This window comes from Halichoerus grypus, chromosome 2, assembly GCF_964656455.1.
Source record: "Halichoerus grypus chromosome 2, mHalGry1.hap1.1, whole genome shotgun sequence".
NCBI classification, from domain to species: domain Eukaryota; kingdom Metazoa; phylum Chordata; class Mammalia; order Carnivora; family Phocidae; genus Halichoerus; species Halichoerus grypus.
The window spans coordinates 27914827-27942666 of NC_135713.1; the positions used below are offsets into that span (position 1 = coordinate 27914827).

A 27840-nucleotide genomic window follows, 5' to 3' on the forward strand; every position below is an offset into this window, starting at 1 on the left:
GTTGGTTGAGCTTCAGACTCTTGGCTTTGGCTGAGGTCATAATCTCAGGGGCCTGGGCTGGAGCCAGCACCAGGCTCCCCACCTCAGAGGGAAGTCCTCTTGTGGATTCTCTGTCTCCCTCTGCCTCTGCTGCTCTCCCCATTCATGAGTGCACTCTCTCTCATTGTCTCTCTGGAGTAAATAAATAAATCTTAAAAAAAAGAAAGAAATTATTAAAATGTATTTGTATTTCCAATTATATTCAAATGCAGCAATGAATCATGAATACTACACTTTTAAGGACTCAGAGAAAGACACTGAGAAACACATCTCACACACAGAAATTTTAAATCAAATCAATTCTAAAGTATAATTTGTATACAAAAAAACTGCATCCATTATATAGATATAATACAAATGTTACTACATTCACCTAATGGGCATGTAGTTTTTCTCTTAGTCTGGGGTTATTATAAATAAAGCTGCTATGAACATTTGTGTACAGATTTCCAAGTGGACATAGGCTTTTATTAACTTGAGTAAATATCTAGAAGTGGAATGGCTGGGTCATGTGGCAAGTGTTTGCTGAACTGGGAAACTACAGAGCGATTTTCCTGCGTGGCTGCACCATTTTCACGCCCGACTCAGCAATGGAATGGGTGTGAGTCCCAGTAGCTCCGTCTTCCTGCTAACTATTCATATGATCAGTCTTTTTAATTTTAGTCATTCTAGTAGATGTGCTATGATACTAGGTTTTATTTTGTGGTTTTATTTTGCATTTCTCTAATGACTAACATGTCAAGTAATTTTTCATATGATTACTGGCCATTTGCATATCTTCTTTTGTGAAGTGTCTGTTCAACATTTTTTGTCCATTTTTGTAATGGTTGTAAGATTGTTTAGATATTCTAGATACAAGTTTTTTGAGAAATGTGCTACAAAATTTTCTCCTAGTTGATGTTAATTTTTGTCTTCTCATGTATGCCTTTAGAAGATTGAGTTTTTCATTTTGATAAAATCTAATATATCCACTGTTTTTCTCTATGATTTGAGCTTGTGTGATCTGAATAGTAAATCTCTGCAACCATAAGACTACAGTGACTTTCCTTTAGAAAGTTCATAGCTTCAGTGTTCACATTGAGGTCAATGATACACTTTGAGTTAATCTTTGTGTATGGTACACAGTAACAGTCAATGTCCTTTGGTGTATGTCATTAAGTAAAAATCAAAGACCATTCCAGTACAATTTGCTGAAGAGATTTTTCTTTTCCCATTGACTGGTCTTTGCATCTTCTTCATAAATCAACTGAACATGTCTGTGTGGATCTATTTCAGAGTTTTCAAGATACACTTGGAGTGGTAGCCAAAAATAAACCACAGAGGGCTTGTATTCCATGCAATGAGAGCCAACAAAGGATCGGAACCAGAGAATAATGGATCAGATGTCCATACCATCAAGGCCATGCTGACAGTCTGCCTCATGGAGAAGGTTTTGATGGAACAAGGCAGTAAGCATCAATCTGGCTCACTGGATGCCTCCGATCAAATTCCCTGGATGGGAGTGTAGCCCAAGAATCAGCAAGCACAGAGTTAACCTCACTGAGTTACAAGTGTTCAGAGAGGATGACATGGTGGGAGCAGGAACAGGAGTCATCAGCTGGAAGCTATCCCTTGGTCCCTTTGTTGGTTACGAGGGAAAAAATATTGACTATTCATTCTAATGACAACACAGAGAAAGCTTCATGTCTGCCTCTCAAGGAACTATTGCCACAGACCAATTTCAGAGATTTCATAAGAATTGCAGAAATAAAACCTGAATTACACACACACACACACACACACACAAACACACACACACACACGTGTCCTCATGGGACATGCTTGTGGCTGTAGGTGACATCATGCAGCATGAGAACTCACAGAACTCAGTAGACACCTGGCACCAGCTCTGTATTCTACCCAGAAAATCCTATCCTGACATGGGCAAGGATGGGCTTCTTTCCTCTTCTTCAGGGAGTATTTGTAGTAGCTGCTTCATCCTCCATTTGAATTATTTCAAGGTGTGGTCATAATCCCAGAATTAAGTGATCAAAAACCAGGGTGTCTCGGGCCATCCACTGTATCTACCATTTTCATCACTATGTATTAATACAGAAGATAACATACATTTGAAACTTTTAAGGAGACACTGAATTCCATGTGAAAATGCAAAAGTAAATGTGAAGACACAATCATAGGAAGGTAAAATATATTATACAAGGAAATTGCCAAAGAAGGAGCCTGGTGTCTAGTAGAGGAGAAAGAAAAATAAAAATAAGAACTTAGTTAATTTTAAAAAGAGGAGGGAGCTACAGACAATAAGATGGAGCCACTACACCAGCCCTTATAAAGAAACAAAGCAAACAAACAAAAACCCTGGTGGTTAAGGCATACTTCTGGGGTAAATTGCTAGGAACTGAATATAATTCCTAAGTGTCCACCACATACAGAGATACTCTCTGCCACAGTTGGGAGGCAGATGGGTGTTTTATCAACAAAGTCCTGGGAACTGCTGTAGACACTGGACCATGAGGCCTCAAAATTCATGCAGAGGTTCTGCACTTGAGGTCTCCATGACTAGATTTTTAAGACTGGAGATCTTGAGATGGGAACTGTGAAAAGTGAAAACCAGAGGAACAGCTGTGGCCCAAAGGCAGGCTCTGGGCCTGCCCTGCAAAGGAAGTGCTCTTCACAGGAGGGGACCCAGCAAAAGTGACCACAGAAGGAGTCCTGGGGGACCATACCTGCCTAACTGCAGGACAGAGACCAGGCTTCCTGTGCTTGGAGCTGAAGTGAAAAAGAGATACAAGAGAAGGCCCAAAATAGAAAAACTGGTCAATATCTTCTGTCATATCATAAAAAGTGAGGATGGAGAAAGGGAAGAGAGAATGAGAAGTGTTTAGGCACCCGGGATGCAAGAAGCAGGGTCCTGTGTCTAAGAACAAGAAGTGGGGAGGAAGGTGGAGCTGTCTGCTGAAGGTTTGGGTCTCAGTAAGGTATCCATTGATGAGGGGCAAATCATGAAACCATGATATAATTCATAGACACAGTAAGTACAACCAGGGTTGCCTGGAGCTTGCTGAGTTGGTAGTGGGGGCATGGATATGAGGAATTACTGTTTGATCAGCAGGGTGTTTGAGTTTGGGAGGCTGAAAACAGTTGTGGAATGGGTGGTAGTGATGTTTGCACGATAATGTTAATGTGCTCAATGCCATTGACTACACTAAATGGTTAAAATGGAAAATTTTATGTAATATATATATTGCCAGAATTTAAAATAAGAATCCCAAGAGTGCTTCATAAGAATTCTTAAACACAAGCAGAAAATAGGGAAAAGCAATTTTGTGCCACCCTCAAGTGTCAACACAGGGAAGATGCCAGGGGTGTCCTGTGCTGGGGAAAGCCTTCTATAACCTGTGGTTCCCCAAACACCCATCATGGATGCACCTCCATCAGGCCTTCTTCAGCTTCCTGGCCCCACACAGCCACCTGGCCACCACGCCCAGCAGCTTCCCACAGAGCCACAGGGTGCCCAGGGTGACCAGCAGCAGGAACAAGAAGACGTCCAGCAGGTACTGCTCATGCCACGGCTGCTGCAGGCCGTGGGGCTTGAGGTGTGCCGCACCCCCTGTCTGGAGGATGTGGTCGACCCAGCCCACCAGCCTCTGAGCAGGGGTCAGGGGGTGGGAGCGCCTGATGATGCTGGCGGCCACTGCTGCTGACTTGTACCTGTTGGCAGAGACAGAGGCAGGGTGTTACTCACGTGCTCTCAGAAGTCTTAGAGACCTCGTATCACACACACACACACACACACACACACACACACACACTTTCATCTATATGCACAAAAGACTCAGTTTCAAGGAAAAGTTGTTGGCCTGGCCTTGTCACAGTCTAGCTGGGTCCCACTGAAAAGTTCTAACTGGTCTTTCCATGCAAAGATCCATGCTTTGTGCTAAAAGAGCTAAACTATAAAAAAAGTGACTAAGCTGTAAGGACAAGTCTCTAACCAAGAACACTTATGGTACAATAAAGGAAAAAGTATATAGGTATATATGTGATGCACCATACATCTGATTCAGGATAAATGTCCTTGAGACCCTAATAAGATATTCGGTCCATCATGGTTACCACATCCTTGTGCTGGAAGGGAATTTACCTAAGAGAACCTTTTATTGACTCACTTAACAGAAATTCATCCTAACTTACTTTCTGGCAGACCCTGTGCTAGGCCCTGGGAACACAGGGGAAGCAAGAGACACATTTGGCCACCCAGAGGAGCTTACTCTCTATTTTCTAGTGTGAGGGACACACAATAAATTAAGACAGAAAGAACTGGGTTAGTTACTGATCCTGAGAAGTGTTAGGAAGGAAAAATGAATTATGATTGAAGAGGGTGGGAGGGAGGAGCACATTTAGGCCTGTCAGACAAAGACCACCTGCCCCTCTGAGGAGAGGACACTGGAGATGAGTCCAACTGTCAGGAAGGAGCTAACCCTATGAAGAGAAGGGAAGGATGTTCTAAGGAACAGCACTGACAAAGGGCCTGATGCAGGAAACAGTGTGGCATATTGGGGGACAGAAAGGAAACCTCCTGCCTCAGTGTAATTCTACTAAGCACCCCAAAATATAAGACCTCTCACAGACCCTGTGTAAGTAGGTTGGAGTCTTCACAATCCCTAAGGTAGAAAATTGTTGTCAGTAGGGGCGCCTGGGTGGCTCAGTTGGTTAAGCGACTGCCTTCGGCTCAGGTCATGATCCTGGAGTCCCGGGATCGAGTCCCGCATCGGGCTCCCTGATCGGCAGGGAGTCTGCTTCTCCCTCTGACCCTCCTCCCTCTCATGCTCTCTGTCTCTCATTCTCTCTCTCTCAAATAAATAAATAAAATCTTTAAAAAAAAAAAAAAAGAAAATTGTTGTCAGCATCAACCTAAATTGCCCAGTCTTGTTCTCAGAGGAAACAGGTCAGCTGTTAGCATCACACACATATTATTTTGTGTCCTGGAAGTTTCAACTTTTATTGCAAAAAAGTGCCACACAGTGCCCTTTGTATTTGATATCTTCATTTAGCCTAAATGACCACAAGCCCAGAGAGCTCCATACCTCTTGTCTTCTATGACTTGCTTCATCTTCAGAGCCAATGTCTCTGCCTTGATATGCTTTAACTGGATAGAGACACCAAACTTTTTGGCTTCTACTCGGACCAGGTTGTCAGGTTGGTCTCCAAGGACAGGAATCCCCACCATGGGCACACCATGTTGGATGGCCTCCATTATGCTATTCAATCCACCATGGGTGACAAAGAGACGGATGCGTGGGTGAGCTGTTGCAGATCAGGAACACAGCAGAATATTTCAGGGTAAAACTTTCAGAATACCAAGGAAAGCATCAGGGTGGAAGAAAATACCAAGGCATTTCAACGTATATTGGAGAAAATGGATTTACTGATTTCGCTCTGGACATACTCAAGGGTGAATATTTCAAGATATGAAATTCTGGCCTTGTCTCTGTACAGAAACTCCTCTAAATCAATCCATCTAAGACTCAGAACCTAGAGAAAGCTGGAGAACACAGTGCTAAGGCATATTCCTCCTCCCATCTATCCATCCATCTCTCCATCCACCCATCCTTGTCTTTCCACCCTGTCTCTCTCTTTATTTCTCTTCTCTGTTCTCTATTACTCTCTCCTAGTTTCTCCTCTGATTTTCTATCTTTGTCTCTCTCTATCTCTGTCTCTAGCTCTCCAGGTCTCACACTCTCTCCTTCACTGCCCATTCACTTCCCTCTTATCTGAAGTCTTAACACTTTCACTGACATCACATCTCATGTGTCATTCATCAAACTTACACTGTATGTGCTATCGCCTCAACTTCATAAGAAATCCTCTAAAGTAGGCAATGGTGGACCACCCAACTCAGTATTTCCAGTTTCTGTGTGTTCATCCCACTCTTATTTAGAGAAAACTAAAACAAGTGTTGATAATGAAGAGTTCATCTCAAACACTGCCTCTCAACAGAGATGTGCATCAGAATCTATTTGTGTTTCTTTGAAAATCAGAATCCTTTTCCCTATACCATGCCCTGTGAATAAATATGCAGAACCCTCCATCTTAAGTTCCCAATATGTTTGTGAGCCATAATCTGGGGATGAACCTCTGATGTATTTAGTGGTTATGGCACTAAGGGGACTCCAAAAAGTGGCACAGGACAAAAAAAAACATATTGGGGTGTAAAGAGCCCTATGTGACCAGAGAATCTGATGGACTAAAAAACCACCCAAGAGGTTACTCAGCTAGACATTCAGATATTTTGGCTCACCCTTCAAACACCATCAGCATCAATGTTGAGGAAGCATGAGTACATCGTTTGCAGGGTAGGAGAATGTACTAAAGTGTGTGGGAGTGTGCGTCTCTAACGGCACATGGCCTCACAGATACTCGGGAGGCCAGGAACAGCAGCGGCCACAAGACACCCGGTATGGGTTCTCAGAGTCTACAAGCCATCTTTGATTGTGTCTGGGCTACCTTGGTCTGTGCCAAATATGGTAAGATCAAAACAACCTGACAACAACATCATTTCTGGCTGCAGGTATCAGGACTGCAATAGAAAGGAAGAAAACATGGCAATTTTAGCCATTTGGGAAGCATAGCCTGATTTCCCAAGAACTCCAGCTGGCTGCTCCATTCCTGTCCTCTAAAGATTACCTTTAGCTACTAGCTGCCCTTTCTCATGCTGGTGGTGTTGCCCAGTGGAAACCTAAAGATACATAAATGGAAAGAGAGAAGTAGATCTGAACAGTCCTTACCCAAGAGGTCATTCTGAGGAAGCCAGTCCACAATTTTCACATTTGCTGCCAATTTGACGTCTTTGGGCCAATGAGAAGGATTACACTTCCATATCACCCCTTGAGACAGATGAGCAAAGGCACTGTTCATCTCTCTGACAACTTCCTGGGACTGACAGATGCCCACCAGGGAGCCCAGGGCCACAAGGACAAAACCAGAGTCTCCAAACTTGGCAATGAAATTCTCAAATTCCTGGAGAGAAGTAGGAAAAGAAGAAAGGAAAGCAGGTGAACAAAGCTGTTCATCAAAGCCTAGACAGCCATGAAATAAAAGTCAGCTATTTACTAAATACACCCTCCTGTCAGTGCCTAGAGCTCACTGTCTTGAAAAGTTTCTCATAGCCCCTGGAGAGCTCAGTGCCCTCTGCACTGTGCTCATATCCATTGTGTCTGGTGGCCTTGGAGTCATTTTTCTGAGACCTCAGGACACATCCTATCATATAAACACTTTCAATAATCACAAATAAATGTGAAGACAGCTGTAGGTGTCCAGTCACTACCACAATAACCCACATTGCCCTTGAGGCACTCAAAGCACACTGTAGCACCAACATCTAGATCCAGGACTTCTGTGTATAATAGTTTTATAGAAGAGGAAAGTGGAGGTGGTGGGAATTTCTTTCTTCATTGAAAACATGGTCTCAGTACCAGGGTCATCCTCATCCCTCATTCTAGGTGTGGGGAGATATGGTCATTTAGGAGGGTTCCAATGCCAGACCAGAGGTGCTAGTGCTTGAGAGAGTGCCAGTTGCTGTCCTGGTCCAGTAGGAGGCAGCATGCCTTCTGGAGGCTCAGGTAGATGCTGGGGAAATGTCTCTGTGGTGTGTCTCCTTCATATGCTTATTAGCCATCTGTCTATCTTCTTTGTTGAGGGGCGTGGTAAGGTTTTTGGCCCATTTTAAAATTTTTAACTGATTGGGTTTTTTATTGTTATTATTGAGATTTAAGAGTTCTTTGTATCTTTTGTATATATGGTTTTGTACTTGTGTGCATAAGTGTATATTTTGAATAATAGTCTTTATCAGATATGTCTATGCAAATATTTACTCTTGGTCTGTGGCTCCTCCTTTCATTCCTTTGACAGTTCTGTCCCAGAACAGAAATCTTTAAGTTCAATTTGCCCACTCTTCAACTCTATCATAGAACATGTCTTAGGTTTACCTCTAAAAACTATTCACCAAACACTAGTTCATCTATTTTCTCCTATGTCCCCTCATAGGAGTTTCATATTTTTGCATTTTACGTTTAGTTCTGTGATCCACATTGAGTTGATTTTTGTGAAGAGGTAAGATCCATTTGTTGGAAAGGCTATCTTTTTTTCATGGCATTTCTTAATGCCTTGTCAAAGATCATTTGACTAAATTAATGTGGGCCTTTGTGTACTCTCTATTCTATTACATTGATCTATTTGTCTATTATTTCGCTTACACCATACTGTCTTGATTGCTTTAGCCATATAGTACGTCATGGTGTTGACTAATGTAAGACCTCCAACTTCACCTTCAGTTCTTCATCTTCAATTCTGTGGTGGTTCTTCATGGTTTTTACCTCTCCGTGCAAATTTGAGCATCATTTTGTGAATATCCACAAAATAACTTGCTGTGATTTTCAATGGGATTGCATTGAATCTATAGATCGAATTGGAGATAATGAATATCTAGCAATATTGAGTCTTCCTATCCACAAACATGGACTTTCTCTCCGCTTATTTAGTTCTTTGATTTCTTCCATCAGTGACTTGTAGTTTTCCTCAAATAAATTTTATACGTATTTTGTTAGATTTATTCCCAAGATTTCATATTTGGTGGTGCTAATGTAAATGGTATAGTGTTTTAAATTTCACATTCCTCCTAGTCATTGCTGATATATAAGAGAAAGGATGGATTTTTTATATTGAACTTGTAACCTTTTGATATTGCTATAATTGACTATTAGTTCCAGGAATCTATTTCTTGAATTTTTCAGAGTCTTGAAATGGACCATCATGTCATCTGTGAACAAAAAAAGTTTTATCTCTTCCCTCCTAATCTACATTCCTTTTATACCTTTTTTTGTCTTATTAATTTACTAGGACCTCCAATACGATGCTGAAAAGCAGAAAGAAGGGACATATTTGCCTTGTACCTGATAAATTGTTCTTTCATTTTCTATATATGTGTCCTTCAATATAGAGAAGTTTTCAATCCTGATAAAGTCCTATTTATCTATGTTTTTCCTCTGTTACTCATGCTTTTGGTGTCACATCTACAAATTCATTGCCAAATCCAAGTCCATGCAATTTAGCCCTTTCTTTTCTTCTAAGAATTTTTTGTCTTTTAGCTCTTTATTTAGGCCATTGATCCATTTTAAGTTAATTTTGGTATGTGGTGTGAGGAAGGTTCAAACTGCATTCTCTTTCGTGTGAATGAATATCCAGTGGCCCCAGTACCATTTGCTGAAGAGACTATTCTTTCTATTGATTGCTCTTGGCACCCTTGTCAAAAATGAATTGGTTACAGTTGGATGAGTCATCCAACTCTGTTCTTTTACTTAATGTTTTGGTTATTCAGGGTCTCTTACATTTCCATGTGAATTTGAAGATTTTCCATTTCTGCAAAAAATAATAATAATAATAATAAGGCCATTCAAATGTTGATAAGGATCAGATAAACTCTGTAGATCGATTTGAGTAGTATTGCTCTCTTAACAATATTAAGTATCACAATCCATGGAGTGGAGAGGTCTTTCCATTTATTTAGGTCTTCCTTAATTTCTTTCAGCAAATTTGCAGTGTCCATGTCTTCCACCTCCTCAGTTTAATTGGATGCTGTTGTAAATAGAATAATTTATTTAATTTCATTTTCAGGTTATTTATAGTCAGTGTATGGAAATACAACTCATATTTGCATATTGATATTTTTCCCTGCAACTTTGCTGGATTCATTCATTAGATCTAATGTAAGGTGTATGAATTCTTTGAGATTTTCTATATATAGGATTATGTCATACGAAAATCAAAAAATTTCTACATTGACCATTCCAATTTGGATGCCTTTTATTTCTTTTTCTTGCCTACTTGCTTTGCCTAGGGCATATTTGAATAGCAGTGATGTGGGCATCTTAGACTACTGATCTTAGGCAGCACGATTTCAGTCTATCATAAAAAGTATGATGTTAGCTGTGAGTGTTCCATAGATATTCTTTATCATGTTCAAAAAGTACCTTTCTACTCCTAGTTTTGTGAGTGTTTTTATCATGAAAGGATGTTAGTTTTGCCAAATGTCTTTTCTGCATCTCTTGGTATGATGTGCTTTTTTATCACCTTGATTCTATTAATGTGTTATATTATGCTGATTGATTTTGTATCCTTTATCTCCTATAAAAGTTTTGACATCAGTCTATTTTGTCTGATATTAGTTAGTATGTAGCCACCCCCAGATGATTCTTAAAGAATTTCATGATCTAATACCCTAAAAATTAGTTTTTGTCAATTCTGCAAAACATTTGTTTCTTCTTTTCTCTGCATTTGTTGGCTGTCCCCAGCTGCCCGCCCCTTACCTCACTGTGCCATTCTGGCCCTACTTAACTCCATCCAGCATAACACTTTAAGAATTACCATCCCAAAGGACCACTAGAATCAGCTTTCTTCTCATTTGACATTTATAAGATCAGTGTAAATCTATAATCTAATATTGGCAAGGGCAGAGCATGATGTCATAAGAAGCTACATACTTCCAGTCCCTCAGAGAAAAAATAACAGGAGAGAAAAAGCTAAAGACTGACTCAAATAATTTTACAGGACTTGGAAAAATAGTCACTGATATACAGAAACCAACCAAATAAACACACTCAGAATGGTGAGAATTTCCATGCCATTTTTACTCTTTCTTGCCCCACAATCTTCCTGGGGTGGCATGACATGATCCTGAGGTAGCAGTGCTGGCCCTGACTTCAGCAGCAGGAGCAGAACTGAAATAATTTGCAACATTGTAGCCACTCTGTAGCCTCCCAAGTGACAAGTTTAGGCCTCACTAGACTTGAAGCTCTGACTGGAAATGGCAATATAGTTAAGATATCAGGCTGGTGGGAGTCTTGCAAGAGGGCACCATGCCATGTAAAACCTTCAGGGACATTACAGAACTTAGAATCTTGGGGGCAAGAAATTATGGGAATAAAATACAACAGAACACCTAAGGCCCGGAGCAGAATCTGGGTAAGACTCTTTGGGAATTTAAGACATTAAAATCAGCCAAGTGTACAAGAAGAATTAGGTGAATAAAAGCTTACACAAAGGTCCAGACAGGAAAAATGTTCAGAAAATACCTAAGAAGACTTAGGTATTCAGTTGTCTTCTCTGGCTGATCCAAAGTATTAAAACATTCCCCACTAATTAGTGAAGGTGTTCTATGGCAGCCTGCAAATACAAGTAGAGGTGACTGTTTTTTACAAATGCCCAAAACTCTCTACAAAAGATCACACGGCATACCAAAAAAAAAAAAGAATAAAAAGCCAAAATGTGTCTTATAAAGGGACAAAATAAATCTCCAGAAACTCTCTTTGAAGAAACAGAAGTTGGATTTACTAAACAAAGCCTTTAAAATTGACTAAATATATGCACAAAGAGCTAAAGAAAAATATGGACAAAGATCTAAAGTAAATCTGGAAGACAATATATGAACAAACAGAAATTATTTTTCAAAAAGAACAAACAAAACCAAAACAAAAAAATACAATAACTGAATTGAAAAATTCACTAGAGTAATTCAATGCAGGCCCAAACAGACAGGAGAAAGACTTAGTACACTTGAAGACGGGTCATCTAAAATATCAAGTCTAAGGAACAAAAAGGAGAAAGGACAAAAAAAGTGAATAGAGTGTAAGGGACTCGTAGGACCCCATCATGTGGATTAATATATGCATTATGGAGGTCACAGGAGAGGAGAAAGGGAAAATAGCAGAAGGATTGCTTCAAGAACATATGGCACATGACAAGATATTATATGTAGACAACCCTAAGATTCCTCACACACCAAAAACCTGTCAGAACTAATAAACAAATTTAGAAAAATAGCAAGAAACAAAATCAGCTCAAAATATCAATTGCATCACTATACATTAATAATGAACATTTCAAGGAGATTAGAAAAACAATTTCATTTACAATAGAATCAAAAAATAAAAATATACTTAGGAATAAACTTAACTAAGGAGGTGAAAGATTTTACATTGAAAACTATAAGACATTGCTGAAAGAAATTTAAAAAGGCACAAATAAATGGAAAAAGAAATCCAGGCTTCATGGATTAGAAGACTTAATACTTCAAAGAAGTCAGTACTTCCCAAGGTGATCCACAGATACCATGCCATCTCTATCAATAGTGAACAACATTTTCTTTTGGCAGAAATAAAAACCAATCCTAAATTTGATATGGAATTTCAAAAAACCTAAGTACCCAAAGCAGTGTGGAAAAAAAGAACAGGATTGGAGGTCTCACATTTCATGATGTCAAAAGTTACTACAAAGCTATAATAATCAAAATAGTGCGCTATGACAAAAAGACAGATATACAGATCAATAAAATAAAATAGGAAGTCCAGAAATATCCCCAGGTACATTTGGTCAAATAACTTTTGACAAAGGTGTCAGGCCATTCATTAGGTAAAAGACAGTCTTTTCAGCAAATGGCATTGGAAAACTGGATATCCACATGCAAAAGACTAAAATTGAACATTACATTATGCCATATACTAAATCAACTTACAATAGACTGAATATCTAAAGAAATGAGCTAATAGGATAAAACTCTTAGAAGAAAATAGAGGGAGAAATCTTCATGCCATTATATTTCGCAGTGATTTCTTAGATAAGACACCAACAGCACCCAGTCCTGCCTCATTACACTATGTCTCTCTTTTTTTATATTTCATCACGGATAACCAATCTCCTTAAAATCCTTTCATGTGGTAGCCTCTCACTTCATAATTATTGTACATGTGATCATTAAAAATGAAAATTAAAATAGCAACATAGTGAAGCATTTTTACCAGCAAGGCTAGGACTCAGGTAAGGCATAGGAAGAGCTTAGGGCTGTTCCTCAAGGAGGTTCTCAGTAACAGGATCATGTAGGACCTAACAGTACTTCCATGACCCTTACAGGAAGGGCTTCCTTAAAAGTGGGCCCTGGGATCAGCAAGATGGCAGAGCAGGAAACTCTGGACACTCCTTCCCCCTAAAAACACACCAATTTGGCAATGTTTCATGGTCAAATTCCCCTTGTAAGAAATCCAGAGACTAAATGAAAGGGTACTTCACCCCAGCCAAATGTGTAACCAGTCTCACCAAAGCCAGAGGATAGTTATGAAAACACCCTCTCACCAGAATCCTTACCCCCAGCATGTGGATATCCACATGAACAAGAATAAAATTGGATCCTCACCTTACACCATGCAAAAACTCAAAATGGATTAAAGATTTAAACATTAGACCTGAAACTGTGAAGCTCATAGAAGAAAACAGGGCAAAAACCTTTGGTATTGATCTTGGCAATGATTTCAATGATAAAACACCCAATGCACAGGCAACAGGAACAAAATAAATTCAAAAAACAAACAAACACAAGTGGGACTATATTAAACTAAAAAGTTTCTGCACAGCAAAAGAAACAGTCAACAGAGTAAAGAGACAATTTACAAATGGAAAATATAGGCAAACCATATTCCTGATAGGAGATTAGTCTCTAAAATGTATTGAAAAGGCCTACAACTCAATAGAAAAAAAAAATCTTATAACTCCATTAAAAAATAGGCTAAGAACTTGAATAGACATTTATCCAAAGACAACATACAAATGGCAAACAATATGAAAAAATGCTCAGCAACACTAGTCATCAGGGAAATGCAAATCAAAACCACAATGAGATATCACTTCACACCTGTCAGTATGGTTATTATCAAAAAATAGAAGACAAATGTTGAGGATATGGAGCAATTACAATCCTTACATACTGTTGTTGGGAATGCAAAATGCTGCAGCCATATAGTTGCTCCCACCCCTCCCTGGCCAAAAAACATAGAATGAGCATATGATCCAGCAATCCCATTTCTGTGTATATACACATGAGAATGAAAATCAGAATCTCAGAGAGATATCTGTATTCCCATGTTCACTGACGCACTATTCAAAATAGCTACGATGTTGAAAAAACCTAAATGTCCATCAAAAGATGAAAGGTTAAAGAAAATATGGTGTGTGTATATATATATATAGATATATAGATATAGATACACACTATATATTGATATATATATACATACACCATATACAATATATATATACACATCATATATATACAATAATATACAGAATATATATACACATCATATATATACAATATATATACACCTACCATATTTTGTGTGTGTGTGTGTATATATATATATAGTGTGTTTATATATATTGTATATATATGTATATGTATATTATATATTGTATATTGATATATATATCAATATTTATTGAGATATACACACACACATATTTACTAAGATATATATACACACACCATATACAATATATATATACCCACATATACAATATATATATACACACCATATATATACAATATATATAAACCCACCATATTGTGTGTGTATATATATATATATATATGCTGTGTATATATATTGTATATATATGTATATATGTATTATATATTGTATATATTGTATATTGATATGTATCAATATTCATTGAGATATATATACACACACCATATACAATATATACACACACATATATATATACACCACACACACACACACACACACACACACACACATATATATATATATACACACACAATATATATAATGTCCTCAGGGTTCATTCATTTTTTCACATATTGCAAAATTTCCTTCTTTTTAAAAGCTAAATAGTATTGCATTGTGTGTGTGTATATATATGTATTGTATATGTGTATATATATATAGTGTGTATATATATAGTATATATATATAATATATATAGTATATAATATTATATATAGTACACATATTGTATTTATTGTATATTGAATATATATATTGTATTGTGTATATATATGGTATTGTGTATATATATATGGTGTGTATATATATGTTGTATATATATTGTATATATTGAATATATTGTATAAATATTGTATTGTGTATATACTATATATATATACTGTGTATATATAATATATGTATGGTACGTATATATACAATATATATGGTGTGTATATATATATTGTACATATATATACTACACAATGCAATACTATTTAGCCTTTAAAAAGGAAATTTTGCAATATGTGAAAACATGAATGAACCCTGAGGACATTATGCTAAGTGACATAAGCCAATCACAGAAAAGCAAGTATTGCAGGATTTCACTTATATGAAGCATCTAAAATAATCAAGGTCATAGAATCAAAAGTGGGAGTTAGTTTCCAGGGGTTGGGGGAAAGGGATAACAGACAGTTACTATTCCATGGAGAGGAAGAGTTCTAAAGTTAAGTGAGATGAGTAAGATACAGAGATCTGAGGCACAACATGGTACCTACAGTCAATAATTCATATTGTACTTTCAAAAACTTGTTAAGAGGGCAGATCTCATATTAAGTGTTTTTATGAAAACAATTAAAATTTTAAATAGAATAGAAAAAATAGAATAGCAAATTAAAAATAAAATAAAATAAAAATGTATATTCTAGGTGTTTTGTTTGTCTCACCCTACTTTAATCCCAGTTCCCTCTGCCAGGGAAGCCACAAGTTCTGTCTGCACTAAAGAGCTCTGCATGAAGTCCATATTGAGAGCTAAGGTTTTACTTACCTGTGGTACTGGTTTAACAGGTCTGGACATTAAGCCTCCAATATACACAGTGTTGGGAAGCAGGGGCCGAGGAAATTCAAGGGCAAAGTCAGAGTTAACAAACCACAGCTCTGCTTTCTTTAGAAGATGAGACAAAACTGGCCTAGAACCTTCTGGGAAATGTTCCTTAATGGTGCTGTCAAATGTAGACTGGATTCGCCATTGCTTCATGGTGAAATCAAAGAGCATCAGAAAATTCTTCACTCTGCCCCAGAAGTCCATGTGGTCGGTTAGCAAGGAATTGAATACTGGAACATAAGACACAGGGTTAGGTTGTCCAAGGTCCACACTGCCAAAGGCAGTGGGAAGAATTGACACAAATGGCTTCCCAAGCTTCTCAGCAACCAGGAAAGAACAGAAGTCAAATGCTTCAACAAATACCAAGTCAAAATTCTCATTTTTTAAAGAATCCATGATATCACTTCTTAGCAAATCACTGCACTGAATCCCCAATTGTTCCATTAACTTTACAAAGTTGTCAAATGCTTCTCTGAAAAAAAAAAAAAAAATGTAAGGGCAAACATTCACTGGAGGTGTTAATTTCACAGTACATAAAGGAATTATAAGCTACAAAAAAATATCCCAGGAAAGTAAGACCATATCTGGCATCAGCCCACCTATTTTACCAGTGTCCGAAGAATAACTCTGCTCTGGTCATTCTGCCCTGGGTATTTCTGCTTCCTAAAATGTTCTCACTTCCTCCCCTCCCCTTTCACCAGCCAATCGTATCCACCCATGATCCATGCCAACTCAAGAGCCTTCCACTTTGGGAGCCATCTCTCACTGCAGCAGACCTCATTGTTCCTTGTCTACTTGACACATTCTATTAACTTTTTTCTGTATACTGACTTTTTGAGTGACTTTTCTTTCTCAACCTACCTGTGGAAGTAACTTGGTAGCAGAATCCACCAATATTGATAATATAGACCTGTTTTGTTCTTTAAATTTTGTACAGTCTACATTTGACAAATTGCCTCATACAAGGAACTTTTTGGTGGTTAAAAATTAGAACCCAAATTCTAAGCTGAACACGAGATGTACATCTTTCTAGCGTATGAGGTAAAAATTTAAAATAAAAATACAAGTCTGCTTGAAGCTTATTATTAACCTTTCCATTTCATGCTTCCTAGAGTATTTAAAGAAGTAATGCTAACATTTTATTGATACCTAATTAAGACACTGTCTATGGCACTATTCTCCTTTAATATTTTCCCGTCAGTGCCTGCAAAGAAAATGACCCTTTTTGCACAACATATGGGCAATAGATGAGAATGCTGACCAGAGGTTACAGGTGCAGGTGTTTTGGAGACCCGTGGGCCTCCTACTTGAATGAAGGACTGAGAGAATCAATGGCCCAGCCAACCTGTAACCTATACAACACTACACCATGTCAGCCCACTTAAAAAAGGCCCACAGGTGAGAGCTCCTTAGCAATATGCAGATGCCCATGAGTGCTTTAGAATTGATGTTAAGTGACAACAGATGACTAGCTGAAGTGATCCTCTATTATATTTTTAAATGATTTTACATAATGAATGACTGCTACATATTGTGGATAAATTCAAGATAAGAAGTACAAATTCCTCAAAAGTAGAGCATTAATAATATTTGAAATTAAGTTAATAAATTGAACACAATACAGGAAGGTACTGTTCTCAGTATATTGCACCATATTTAACATGTGTGTACAACCAATCTTCAAAGAAATAAAGTGAGGGAAAAGAGACAAGACATATACTTAAAAAAATTATGAATAATAATCACAAGATGATATAGACAAAGTTTAAAATGAGTATTTTAGGTAAGATCTCATAGACAAGAGAATTTTGTCTTCTAGTTTAGGTAAGGAGAAAGGCTTTATGTAAAAAGCCAGATTTTAAGGCCACCTTGATGACTGAATAAAATTTTTAAGGAAAAAAGGGAGGTGGGGTTAGGCCTGTATAATTAACCAAGCAAGGCATGAATATGTCTTCTCTCACTTATGTCAAAGATGAAGATCTTTGAGGGCACCTGGGTGGCTCAGTTGGTTAAATGACTGCCTTCGGCTCAGGTCATGATCCAAGGGTCCTGGGATCAAGTCCCACATCGAGCTCCCCCTGCTCTGTGGGGAGCCTACTTCTCCCTTTCCCTCTGCCTGCCATTCCCTCTGTTTGTGCCTCTCTCTCTCTGTCAAATAAATAAAATCTTTAAAAAAAAAAAAGATGAAGATCTTTCAATACATCCCAGGTAATGACAAAAACTCACCCACTCCATCCATCCACTGCCGCCCATCATTGATCTCCCCATCCATCTACTCATCCACTTTTCTTAAATTCACTCCAAGTATCCATGCATCCAACCATTTATTTGTGTCACTAAAATGGTAAGTCTTTCATTCAGAGAATAAAAGAAATTACCTGCCATGCAAAACTTCTGTCATAAAGAAATCAAAATAGTTCTTTAATTCTTTTTCATGTTCCTCAGATAGAAGCCAAGTGATAACTTGGTATGCATTTTCCTTCTTTTCTAAATAAAAGAAAATTTAAAACACCAATAAAAAATATGTAATTATGTCATACAACCCAGATTAATATTCGCATGATGATACCATAGTCTTTTTTATTCCAATAATTTTATATATATTTGAATATTTGCTTTTAGAGGGGTTTTTTTGCTTGCTTTTTCATTTCTTCAATCATAGGATCTGATCATTTTACTGAGAACCTTATGATAATTCATTTATTTTTATTCAATTTAAAGCCTTCAGGTAAAGGCATAGATATTCTTCATTTTACAGGTGAGAAAACAAAGATAAATGGAGTGTCAGATAATTTGTCAAGGTTGCACATATAGTAAACAGTACACTTTGCATTTAAATACAGATCTCATTTTACCCCAGTTCCCCAGTCCTTTGTCTCTTAGGGAAAAAAACATCATTTTTGTTACTTAAAAGAGATACCCGCAAAGGTTTTTCATTCTGCCAAAAATATGCCAAAAGCTAAGTTAAAAATAGTAGTCCTCTGCAGCCCTACTTAAAATCCTGGCATTTCCCCAATAACTCATGTGTAATAGAGTCTGACACGATTTTTGAGGTTGGACTGATGACAGCTTAGCAAGCTCCATCTCCCCCTTAACCCTCTGTGACATATCTTGGCAAACAGAGAAGAAAGCCTCAACATGCCATCCTTTTTGTGAGCAAGAGTTTCAAGCCAAGCAAGCCAGACCCAAGTAGGGGAATCCTCACCTCCACCCTACTCAGAAGCTTCCATAATTGGCATTTAGAGACAAAAGTATGGGTTTAGCCTTTCAGTGGCCCTGGTCACGTGTCTCACACAAACCTATTTTCTGTGTCAGCTTGGATTGTGCTTCTGGATCCCAGCATGAGCCGTGATTGACACTAGGCTAGGTAGAACCCTGTGACCAATGGTTGTGTGTCTCAAGGACTGCCCCCATTATAAACAGTGCTCTGGGTAAGACTGATACCAGTTTACAAGCCCACAGAATGGTGGAAGAATAGTCACTATGTCATATGATGATATTCACACCTGTAAAAGTAGAAGGCACACTAGAACCCCAGAAAATGCCTTTGCTACTGCTGCTGATTATAGCTCTGTAGCTAAAAGAAAACTTGATTAACACAGTAATGAGGAAAAACATTGATGACACCCCCATGGAGTTAATTCAAAGAGTTTATTCAAACTCAATCTCAGGTCTTTCAAAATCACCACTAGGGAGGCCCCTAGCTTTGATGATACTAATTGGGACGTTCTGAGGAAGAAACATGTAAATATGAGCAGGTTAGAAGGGACACCTGCCCCCAAAATATATTTAATGACAACCAAAGGAATGGCAAAAAAATGGGAAATTGCAGGATGGAAGAGTCAGGAAAGAAATTAAAACAGAGTTCTCAGTTTTAACATATGTAGAATCTAACATTACTTAAAAAAGAAATTATTACAGAGAAATGACACAGACTGGCTTTTGTGACTTTACATCAGAGGTTCTAAAATACTTTAAACATCGGATGGGATGCACCAAAACCAAACCTTAATCATCTTGGTCAGTACTGGGGGAAAATAACAGATATATCATAAACGCTCACCAAATTTGTCAAAGTACATTTGTACTCTTAAGAGTAACAAAATATTAGATAGAGGACAATTGTGCATGCCCTGTCTTAACTACTGGGATTAAATGTCTCATAGTCATAAGAGCCATTGGTTAAGTTATTTCATAGTAGCAATGGTTGCTCTTATGTAACAAGTCATAAAATAAAATTAAGGTTTTAGTACTAACAGCATGACAAAAAAGGATTCATTGGATCTGCCACATAAATTTAAACTGTTAATACAATCAAATATATATATATATATTTTTTTTTTTTTAGATTTTATTTATTTATTTGAGAGAGAGAGAATGAGAGACAGAGAGCATGAGAGGGAGGAAGGTCAGAGGGAGAAGCAGACTCCCTGCCGATCAGGGAGCCCGATGCGGGACTCGATCCCGGGACTCCAGGATCATGACCTGAGCCGAAGGCAGTCGCTTAACCAACTGAGCCACCCAGGCGCCCCTCAAATATATTTTAATAGAGTGCTCTAAAGGATTAAATCCCATTAAAAAGAATCTATTAACAAAGGAGTGATTATCCCACTGGTTCTCCATTTAATAGCCTAATTTAGACTATTCTTAAACCTGAATGAATGGTGCCTCTCAATGGACTGCTGTAACTTGACTGCCAATGTCATCATATTAGGGCTACCATTTCCAATGTTACTGAAATTGCTGACTATATCTAAGTACTAATAGATACTCTGCAAGCATAGCTTTGGTAATATGTTCTGTTCATTTCCTATTTCAATAAGCTCTCAGCTGCAGTGTCTCTTCACCTTCATCTTGGCAGGATACAAACCATTTGTAACTGGTTTCTCATGGACTGTCTCAATAGCCTTGCTCACAAGCTTTGCTGGCAAGATCTTAACCACATTCAACTTTCTCCAGAAGCACATGTATGACATTACATTGAGGACAATCTCCTTTTGCAGAGATTTGTCCAGCACATGCACTCAGGACACAAACATTCACCCAGGAGCTCACAAGAGGGATGTGCTGCTGCCCTACACAAAGCACAAGCCATGGCAGCTCAATTGAATTCTTGGGAAGAATTACTTGTCAGCTGAAGGTCTTTCCACCCCTAACACTGTCAAACACCTATTACAGTTCCACTTCCAGCATGAGAGTATAAGGAGCTTTCTTGGATCTACTTTCAAAAGAGGAACTGGTGAAAAATTTTTATATGTATGAAATATAATTATATGAAAATTGTATTATATATACACATATATGTGTGTGTGTATATTCACATATATATTCAACTATATCAATATATATAAAATTTTGAAAAGAAATAATAGGTCAAAAGGCAGTGGGGAAGTTTCTGCTACGATGGTGGAGTACCAGGAATCTGTCCCCTGACCTAGACAACAATTCCACTGACAGAATTTGTCTGAAATAACTGTTTGGGAACTCTGCAGTCAATTGATGGTTTCCAACTACCAGGGGAAGTCTTTAACTGTAAATTGCAGATAATTTCAGTCAATCTCAGCTCTTTTCACAGTAGCAACTACCCATCCCCCACCCCTCAGTGTCTAAGAAGAAAGCTGTATAAATGTGTTCATATAGCAGCTTGTACACAGGTTTCAAGAGCCTGAGTGGGCAAAAATGACCTTCTTCCAATATCAAATATCAGAGCTCTGATTGCTGATTGCTGCTTCTGAGCACAGACGTACAGACAAAGAAGTCAGCAGCAACATTTTTGCATCACACTTATTGTTGCAAGCATATCCCTCTGGCTGAATGGATTTCAAGGGGTCTCAAAAGACTGATGTCCCCCTTTTCCCCTCATTTTTCTCCTTTTCTCCTTTTGGGAGGGAGACGTTAAAGACTGGGACATTGTAAAACAACTACATATACCAAGAAAATTAGAAAGTGTCCTTTCATGCCCAGGAAAGACTCAGAAAAGACCTAAGAATACCGAAGTTTATACCTCACATTGATCCTTACCACAAAGGCAGCCTAGAAAAATTATAAAAAAAATGAACAAAATTAATAACAAAAATCTGCAAACCCTAGAGAAAGGAGTCTCATCTCCAGATATAGCACATTGTCAGATTCAAATGGACAGTTTTCAACAAAAATTACAATACACACCAAGAAACAGAAAACTCAGGCTTATTCAGAGGGAAAAAAAAATAAATCAACAGAAACTGTCCCTGAGAAAGACCTGATGGCAGATATACTAGATGATGACTTTAAAATAACTGCCTTAAAGGTCCTCAGAGAACTAAAGGAAGATGTGGAGAAGGTCAAGGAAAAAGTGTATGCAAAATAGAAATGTCAATAAAGGCACAGAAAATCTAAAAAGAAACCAGAAACAAAATCTAGAACTGAAAAATGCAATAAATGAAATGAAAATTTCACTGGAGGGATTCAAACGCAGGTTTGAGCAAATGGAAGAAATAATCCATGAACTTAAAGATAAGACAATGGAAATGATCAAGTGTGAAGAACAGAAAGTTAAAAGATTGAAGAAAAGAACACAGCCTAAGGGACCAACATATGCATTGTGGATGCTCACAAGGAAAAGAGAGAAAGAAAGGGATAGAGAGAACATTTTAAGTAATAATGGCTGAAGACCTCCCAAATGGATGAAAGATAGGAGTATAAGCATCCAGGAAGCTCAACTCCAAGGAAAATGAACTCAGATATTCACATCAGGACACATTATAATCAAAATTTAGAAAGATAAAGAGAGAATATTAAAAGCAGCAAGAGAAAACTGACTCATCACATACAAGTGTTTGTCAATGAGATTATCAATAGATTTCTAATCAGAAATTTTGGAGGCCAAAAAAATAAATAAACAAATCGGAGTCCAGAAGGCAGTGGCCCAATATTCAAAATGCTAAAAGAAGGGGCACCTGGGTGGCTCAGTGGATTAATCATTCAACTCTTAGTTTCAGCTAAAGTCATGATCTCAGGGTTGTGAGATGGAGACCTGTGTCAGGCTCCATGCACAGTGGGGAGTCTGAGATTCTCTACCACTTCCTCTCCCTCTGCCCCTCCCCCCACTCACACTCTCCCTCTCTCTCTCTCAAATAAATAAATAACATCTTTTTTAAAAAATACTAAAAGAAAAGAACAATCAACAAAAAAATCTTATATCCAGCAAAACTGCCTATCAAAAGTCAAGGAGAATTGAGACAATCCAAGATAAACAAAACTAAGGGAGTTTGTTACCACTAGACCTGCCCTGGGAGAAATACTCAAGGAAGTTCTCCAGGGAAAAATGAAAGAACACCAGAGAGTAACTCAAAGGTGTATGAAGAAATAAAAGGTAAATGAATGGGCAATTATAAAAGCTACTGTTATTGTAACAATGGCTTATAACTACCTTTTTGTTTTCTACATGATTTAAGTGACTAGTACATTAAAAAAATTATTAGTTTAGAAACTACTACCATTATTTGTACTTTATTTGTAAGTAACTTCATTCAAATTTTCTACATAATTTAAGATACTAATATATTTAAATTAATGATAGATTATATTTGGGGGCACACAATGTATAAAAATGTAATTCTGTGACATCAACTAACCAAAAAGGTGGGGGTTGAAGGCATATAGGAGCAGCATGTTTGAATGTTATTAAGCTGGTATAAATTAAAATCTGAGTGTCATAGATTTAGAAGGTTAAATGAAATCCCCATTGTAACCACACACATAAAATAGCTGTAGAATATATACAAAAGAGAATGAGAAAATAATTTAGTGTTTTGTAAGGAATCAACTAAACACAAAAGAAACAGTGATACAGAAAGTGAGGGACAAAGAAGCTATAAAGCATATAACAAACAAATAGCAAAAGGACAGAAGTAAGTCTCTCCTTATCAGTAATTACATTAAATGTACATGGATTAAACTCTCCAATCAAAATACAGAGAATATCAGAATGGATAAAAACACATGATCCAATTGTAATATCTCTGTATGGTGACAGATCGTGACTACACTTGTGGTGAGCATAGCATAACATACACAGTTGTGAAATCACTATGTTGTACACCTGAAACTAATGTAACATTGTGTGTCACTATACTTCAATAAAGAATAATAATTAAAAAAATTAAAAATAAAATGGGATTAACAATGGGGGCAAGAAGGTGTGGGGTGTATGGGAACTTCCCATACTATCTTTACAACTTTTCTGTGAACCTAAAATTATTCCAAAATGAAATGTATTAAAAAAATAAAAAGGCCACAAACACACAAAGAAAAGCATAATCCAACTATATTCTGTCTACAAGAGACTCACTTTAGATCCAATGACACAGATAGACTGAAAGGGAAATGATGGAAAAAGATATTCCATGCAAGTAATAACCAAAAGAAAGCAGAAGCAGATAAGCAAATATCAAACACAACAGATCTGAAATCAAAAAAGATTACAAGAGACAAAGAAAAACAGTACATATTAATAAAAGGTTCAATATAGTAAGACGATATAACAATTATAAACATATATGCACCTAATAAGATACCATCAGAAGGTCTAAAGCAAAAACTGACAGAATTGAAGGAGAAATAGTTCTATAATAATCATTGGAGATTTCATACTCCATTCTAAATAATGGGTAAAATAACCAGAAAGAAGATCAGCAAGGAAATAGAAGACTTAAACACATTAATCCACTAGATGTAACAGACATACAAAACACTCTACCCAATAACAACAGCAAACAGATTCTTCTCAAGGGTACATGGGACATTTTCCAGCAGAGACCACGTGTTAAGCCACAAGTAAGTCTCAATAGATTTTAAAAGATAGATACCATACAACATATTTTTTCTGATCACAACAGGTTGAAGTTAGAAATCAACAGAAGGAAAACCAGAAAATTCATAAATAATGGAAATTAAACAACTTTTATATAAGCAATGTATCAAAAGAAATCACAAGGGAAATCCTAAAATACTTAAAGACAAATGAAAATGAAAATACATACCAAAACTTAACATAAAACACATACACACATTTTTTTTTCCATCTTTTCAATATGACTAGATTAAAAAAGATTTTGTGTTAAGCAGTGCTATACAAAAGACATTGTCTATCTTTTCCTGGGATAGAGAAATATAATAATTATAAAAAAACATACTTGGGATTACATAATCTCCTCCATAAAGAAGTATGGTGACATTATGGCCATGATCTTGAAGAATCTGAGAAACCCGGTCCACCAGTAGATAATGGCTTCCACCTAGAAACAATACAAAATTTCATTTTTGTAAAGGTGAGAACAGAGAGTCTGAAATTGATATTGGGATTTGGAAATCTAGGGTAAGGCAGCAGAGAGTTGATGGCAGTAGAAGAAAATGAGTTTCTTTTGGATAAGCCCCAGACCAGATACCCACATTCCTTCTGACCAAATCTTGACACGTAGCAATCTTACATAAAAGATTCCCTTTTGCAATTCAAGGTCTCTGTGCCAGCACGATGAGCTTCTCTATACTTAGGCCTGAAGGAGTTCCTGATCCTCAGTACATGCTGCAATTTAGGCAGGCTTTATGAAGATACTGTGTCCTAAAGAAGTAACTATTCAGTGGAAATTTTGGCACAGTGCTATGTATGTGAGAATAAAGGGTTTCTATGGGAAAATCAATCAGAGATATTTCTGGAATCCTTGTCTCTGGAATTTACGTTAATGTGGAAGCCAGAAACATGGGAACATGAATATCAGTCCAAGAAAGAGCCACGGAAACAGAAGGGGATTAGAGCCACTTTTCAGAGCCAAAATCCTTCAGATTCAAATATATTTGGCAGGAGGATCTTCAGTTGGGGCCTGCATCTTGCTGAATAGCAAGTTAAGGCATTCTGGATAACTGTGGGCCCTAGGAGTGAAACTGCAGGATCCTGTATGCAAGAGAGACTGGACATCACCCATCCTAGGAAAATCCTGGGATCCTACGGAAACAGAAGCTTGATCATCTGGGGAGCTACAGGTTCTGTCACACCAATGTCTAAAACCATGTGATATCACAGAGCATTTTTCTTGAATTGATGGGTTAAGGAATAGAATTTGCCCACATTGGGAAGTGGGGGTTATTTGGAAGATGAAGATCTCACAATGATTGGGTCAGCAGAGAGGGATGTAGAACTATAGTAATGGTGTGTATCTGTGGAAATTACTCTAGTTTTTTATATCTATACTTACGCTGACTGAGATATCACGGATTATGGAAAACACAAACCCCTACTCGCTCAGACTGTCTGCTCTGGCTCACATTCAGCCCATGGAAGAAATGGAACAGGGGAGAAGCCATCCTGCAGAGGCAGCCATTCCTGAGGGTTTTGGTGAGCCCAGTGCAGTCTGGGCCAGAGATAGGGCTTCTAGCCACACCTGCTCCCTCTCAGAGTCTGGAGGACATGTGCTTTCAAGAGGTGAGAAAGCTCTTTTTTTTTCTGTTACTTCTAGCTATCATTAAAAAGTAGATTTAAAATAGAAATCAAGGCTTTTTAAATACTGATTTTTAGGAATCCCCATGGTAAAGAGTAGAATTTGGGGAAATTAAACAACTTTTAATTTTTAACTTTTAACTTTAACTTTTAAGGACAGGTTTGAGGTAAGAAACAGTGAGTAAAGTCCAGAGTGTGTCCATCAGGGAGGTCTGATGTGCTCTTGCAAAAGGCCCGTCCTTTCCCTCACCCTCAGGTTCCCTGTCAGGAAATAAAAGGGGGATGCTTACATTTATTGCCCAATTAGATGAACTCTGTGGTTTCTTCCAGCTCTAGGATCCCCAGATTCAGAGGGATCTAAAAGTGATCCTGGGAGCCCCCTATCCTTTCACAATAAATCCAAAAACTTCTTGGGGAAACTCCATCCTATGATGCCTCCTTATCCTGAAAATGTTCCTGTTCTTTCTGTTCCCTCTGGGGAAGAGTAAAGGGAATAAACCCGACTTCACACAGAATTAACTGCTTCACTGTCCTTCAAAACCCTCCAGCAGCAAGGGCGAAAGAGAGGGGGGATTCCCAAGAACTTGATTGTCCTGGGGCCCCCTCCTCAGCCCCATCAGTTCTCCAGGTGTCCTATTAATGACATTCCCAGTTTGTGCTGCTGCCTACAGGAGCCCCCGTCCTTGGCCTCCAGGAGCCTGAAATTGACCCTACCTTCCACTTTCTACTGGCAACTAGTGCACACCCCATAACTTTTAGGCTGTCCCTCTGAAAGTCCCTACCTTCCCCGGAGTAGGAGGCTCAAGGTCTCCAGGTCAGCACTGGATCTAAATTCTGGCCCCAGCTATGCACAATGGGAAGCCCCTCCAGAGCAGATAAAAAGAGAGGAAAGGAAACTGTTTTCTCCGGAACGGACTTCGCCAGCCCAGCAGTGGGGACGCCTCTCTGCCACAGGGGCCTGCCCACTTCTCCCTCCTCTAGCCTGGGACCCAAGCCCTGTTTGGAAAACCACATGGAATGACCCTCTGACCCAAGGCTGTCTGCCTGAGCCCTGGCTGAGGTGCCTGGGATGCAGCTGTCTCTGATTCTCCTGCCGAGCACTCACCCAGTGAGGATACAGTCAGAATTTTGGCGGCTTCTGAGAGCAGGAACCCCGGCAGAAGGAAGCCGGCTAGCAGCAGTGCCCGCTGTCCGGCCATGTTCACTGCCGTACCGGTGTGGAGCCCAGCCCTGAGCCCCGAGCCCCGCACAGCGCCCTGTGCGCCCTGGGGACACGTGCAGTGCTGGCAGCCGAGGAAATGCGCTGGCGGGCGGATTGGGAAGAGGTTAAGAGGTGGATCCTGCCGGTCAGCTCTTCAGTCGCTGCTCGCCCTTTGCTCCTCCTCCCAGGGTGCTTGCACCACTGGCTACTCTGTTCTCACCCTCCCTAACCTGGGGCAGTGGGAAGGAGGGGTTAGCGAGCTGTCCTTAACCCCTCTCTGTGCTGTAATCATCACGCTCTCCGCAGAGAAGATACTCTGAACCAGGAATTTAGGGACCTTAGGAAGTCGCTTCCAAGATAGTTCCACCTCCAAGTGACTCAGACCCATCTCTATTTTAGGGATTTTTTTCCAAAT

The 27840-nt window shown here is 38.4% G+C and overlaps 1 protein-coding gene across 1 annotated transcript; it reads right to left on the reverse strand.

The window, feature by feature from the left end:
* Positions 1–485: 485 nt before the first annotated feature.
* LOC118545266 (UDP-glucuronosyltransferase 3A1-like) lies at positions 486–27554 on the reverse strand. Its single transcript, XM_036107413.2, has 7 exons — positions 27330–27554; positions 24927–25028; positions 18129–18237; positions 15694–16222; positions 6822–7053; positions 5121–5340; positions 486–3747 (listed from the first exon to the last, which is right to left on the reverse strand). Exons 1-7 carry the CDS (start codon positions 27421–27423, stop codon positions 3471–3473), a joined length of 1563 nt encoding a protein of 520 aa, XP_035963306.2. The 5' UTR covers positions 27424–27554; the 3' UTR covers positions 486–3470.
* Between the last annotated feature and the right edge of the window lie 286 nt (positions 27555–27840).

Coding starts and splice junctions, on each gene's coding strand:
- LOC118545266 (XM_036107413.2), bottom strand. CDS start 27,423: ATGGCCGGACAGCGGGCACTGCTGCTAGCCGGCTTCCTTCTGCCGGGG. Junction 16,223..18,128: donor ACAGAAGTTTTGCATGGCAG/GTAATTTCTTTT, acceptor TTTTTTTTTCAG/AGAAGCATTTGACAACTTTG. Junction 7,054..15,693: donor CTGTTAAACCAGTACCACAG/GTAAGTAAAACC, acceptor ACTTCTCTCCAG/GAATTTGAGAATTTCATTGC.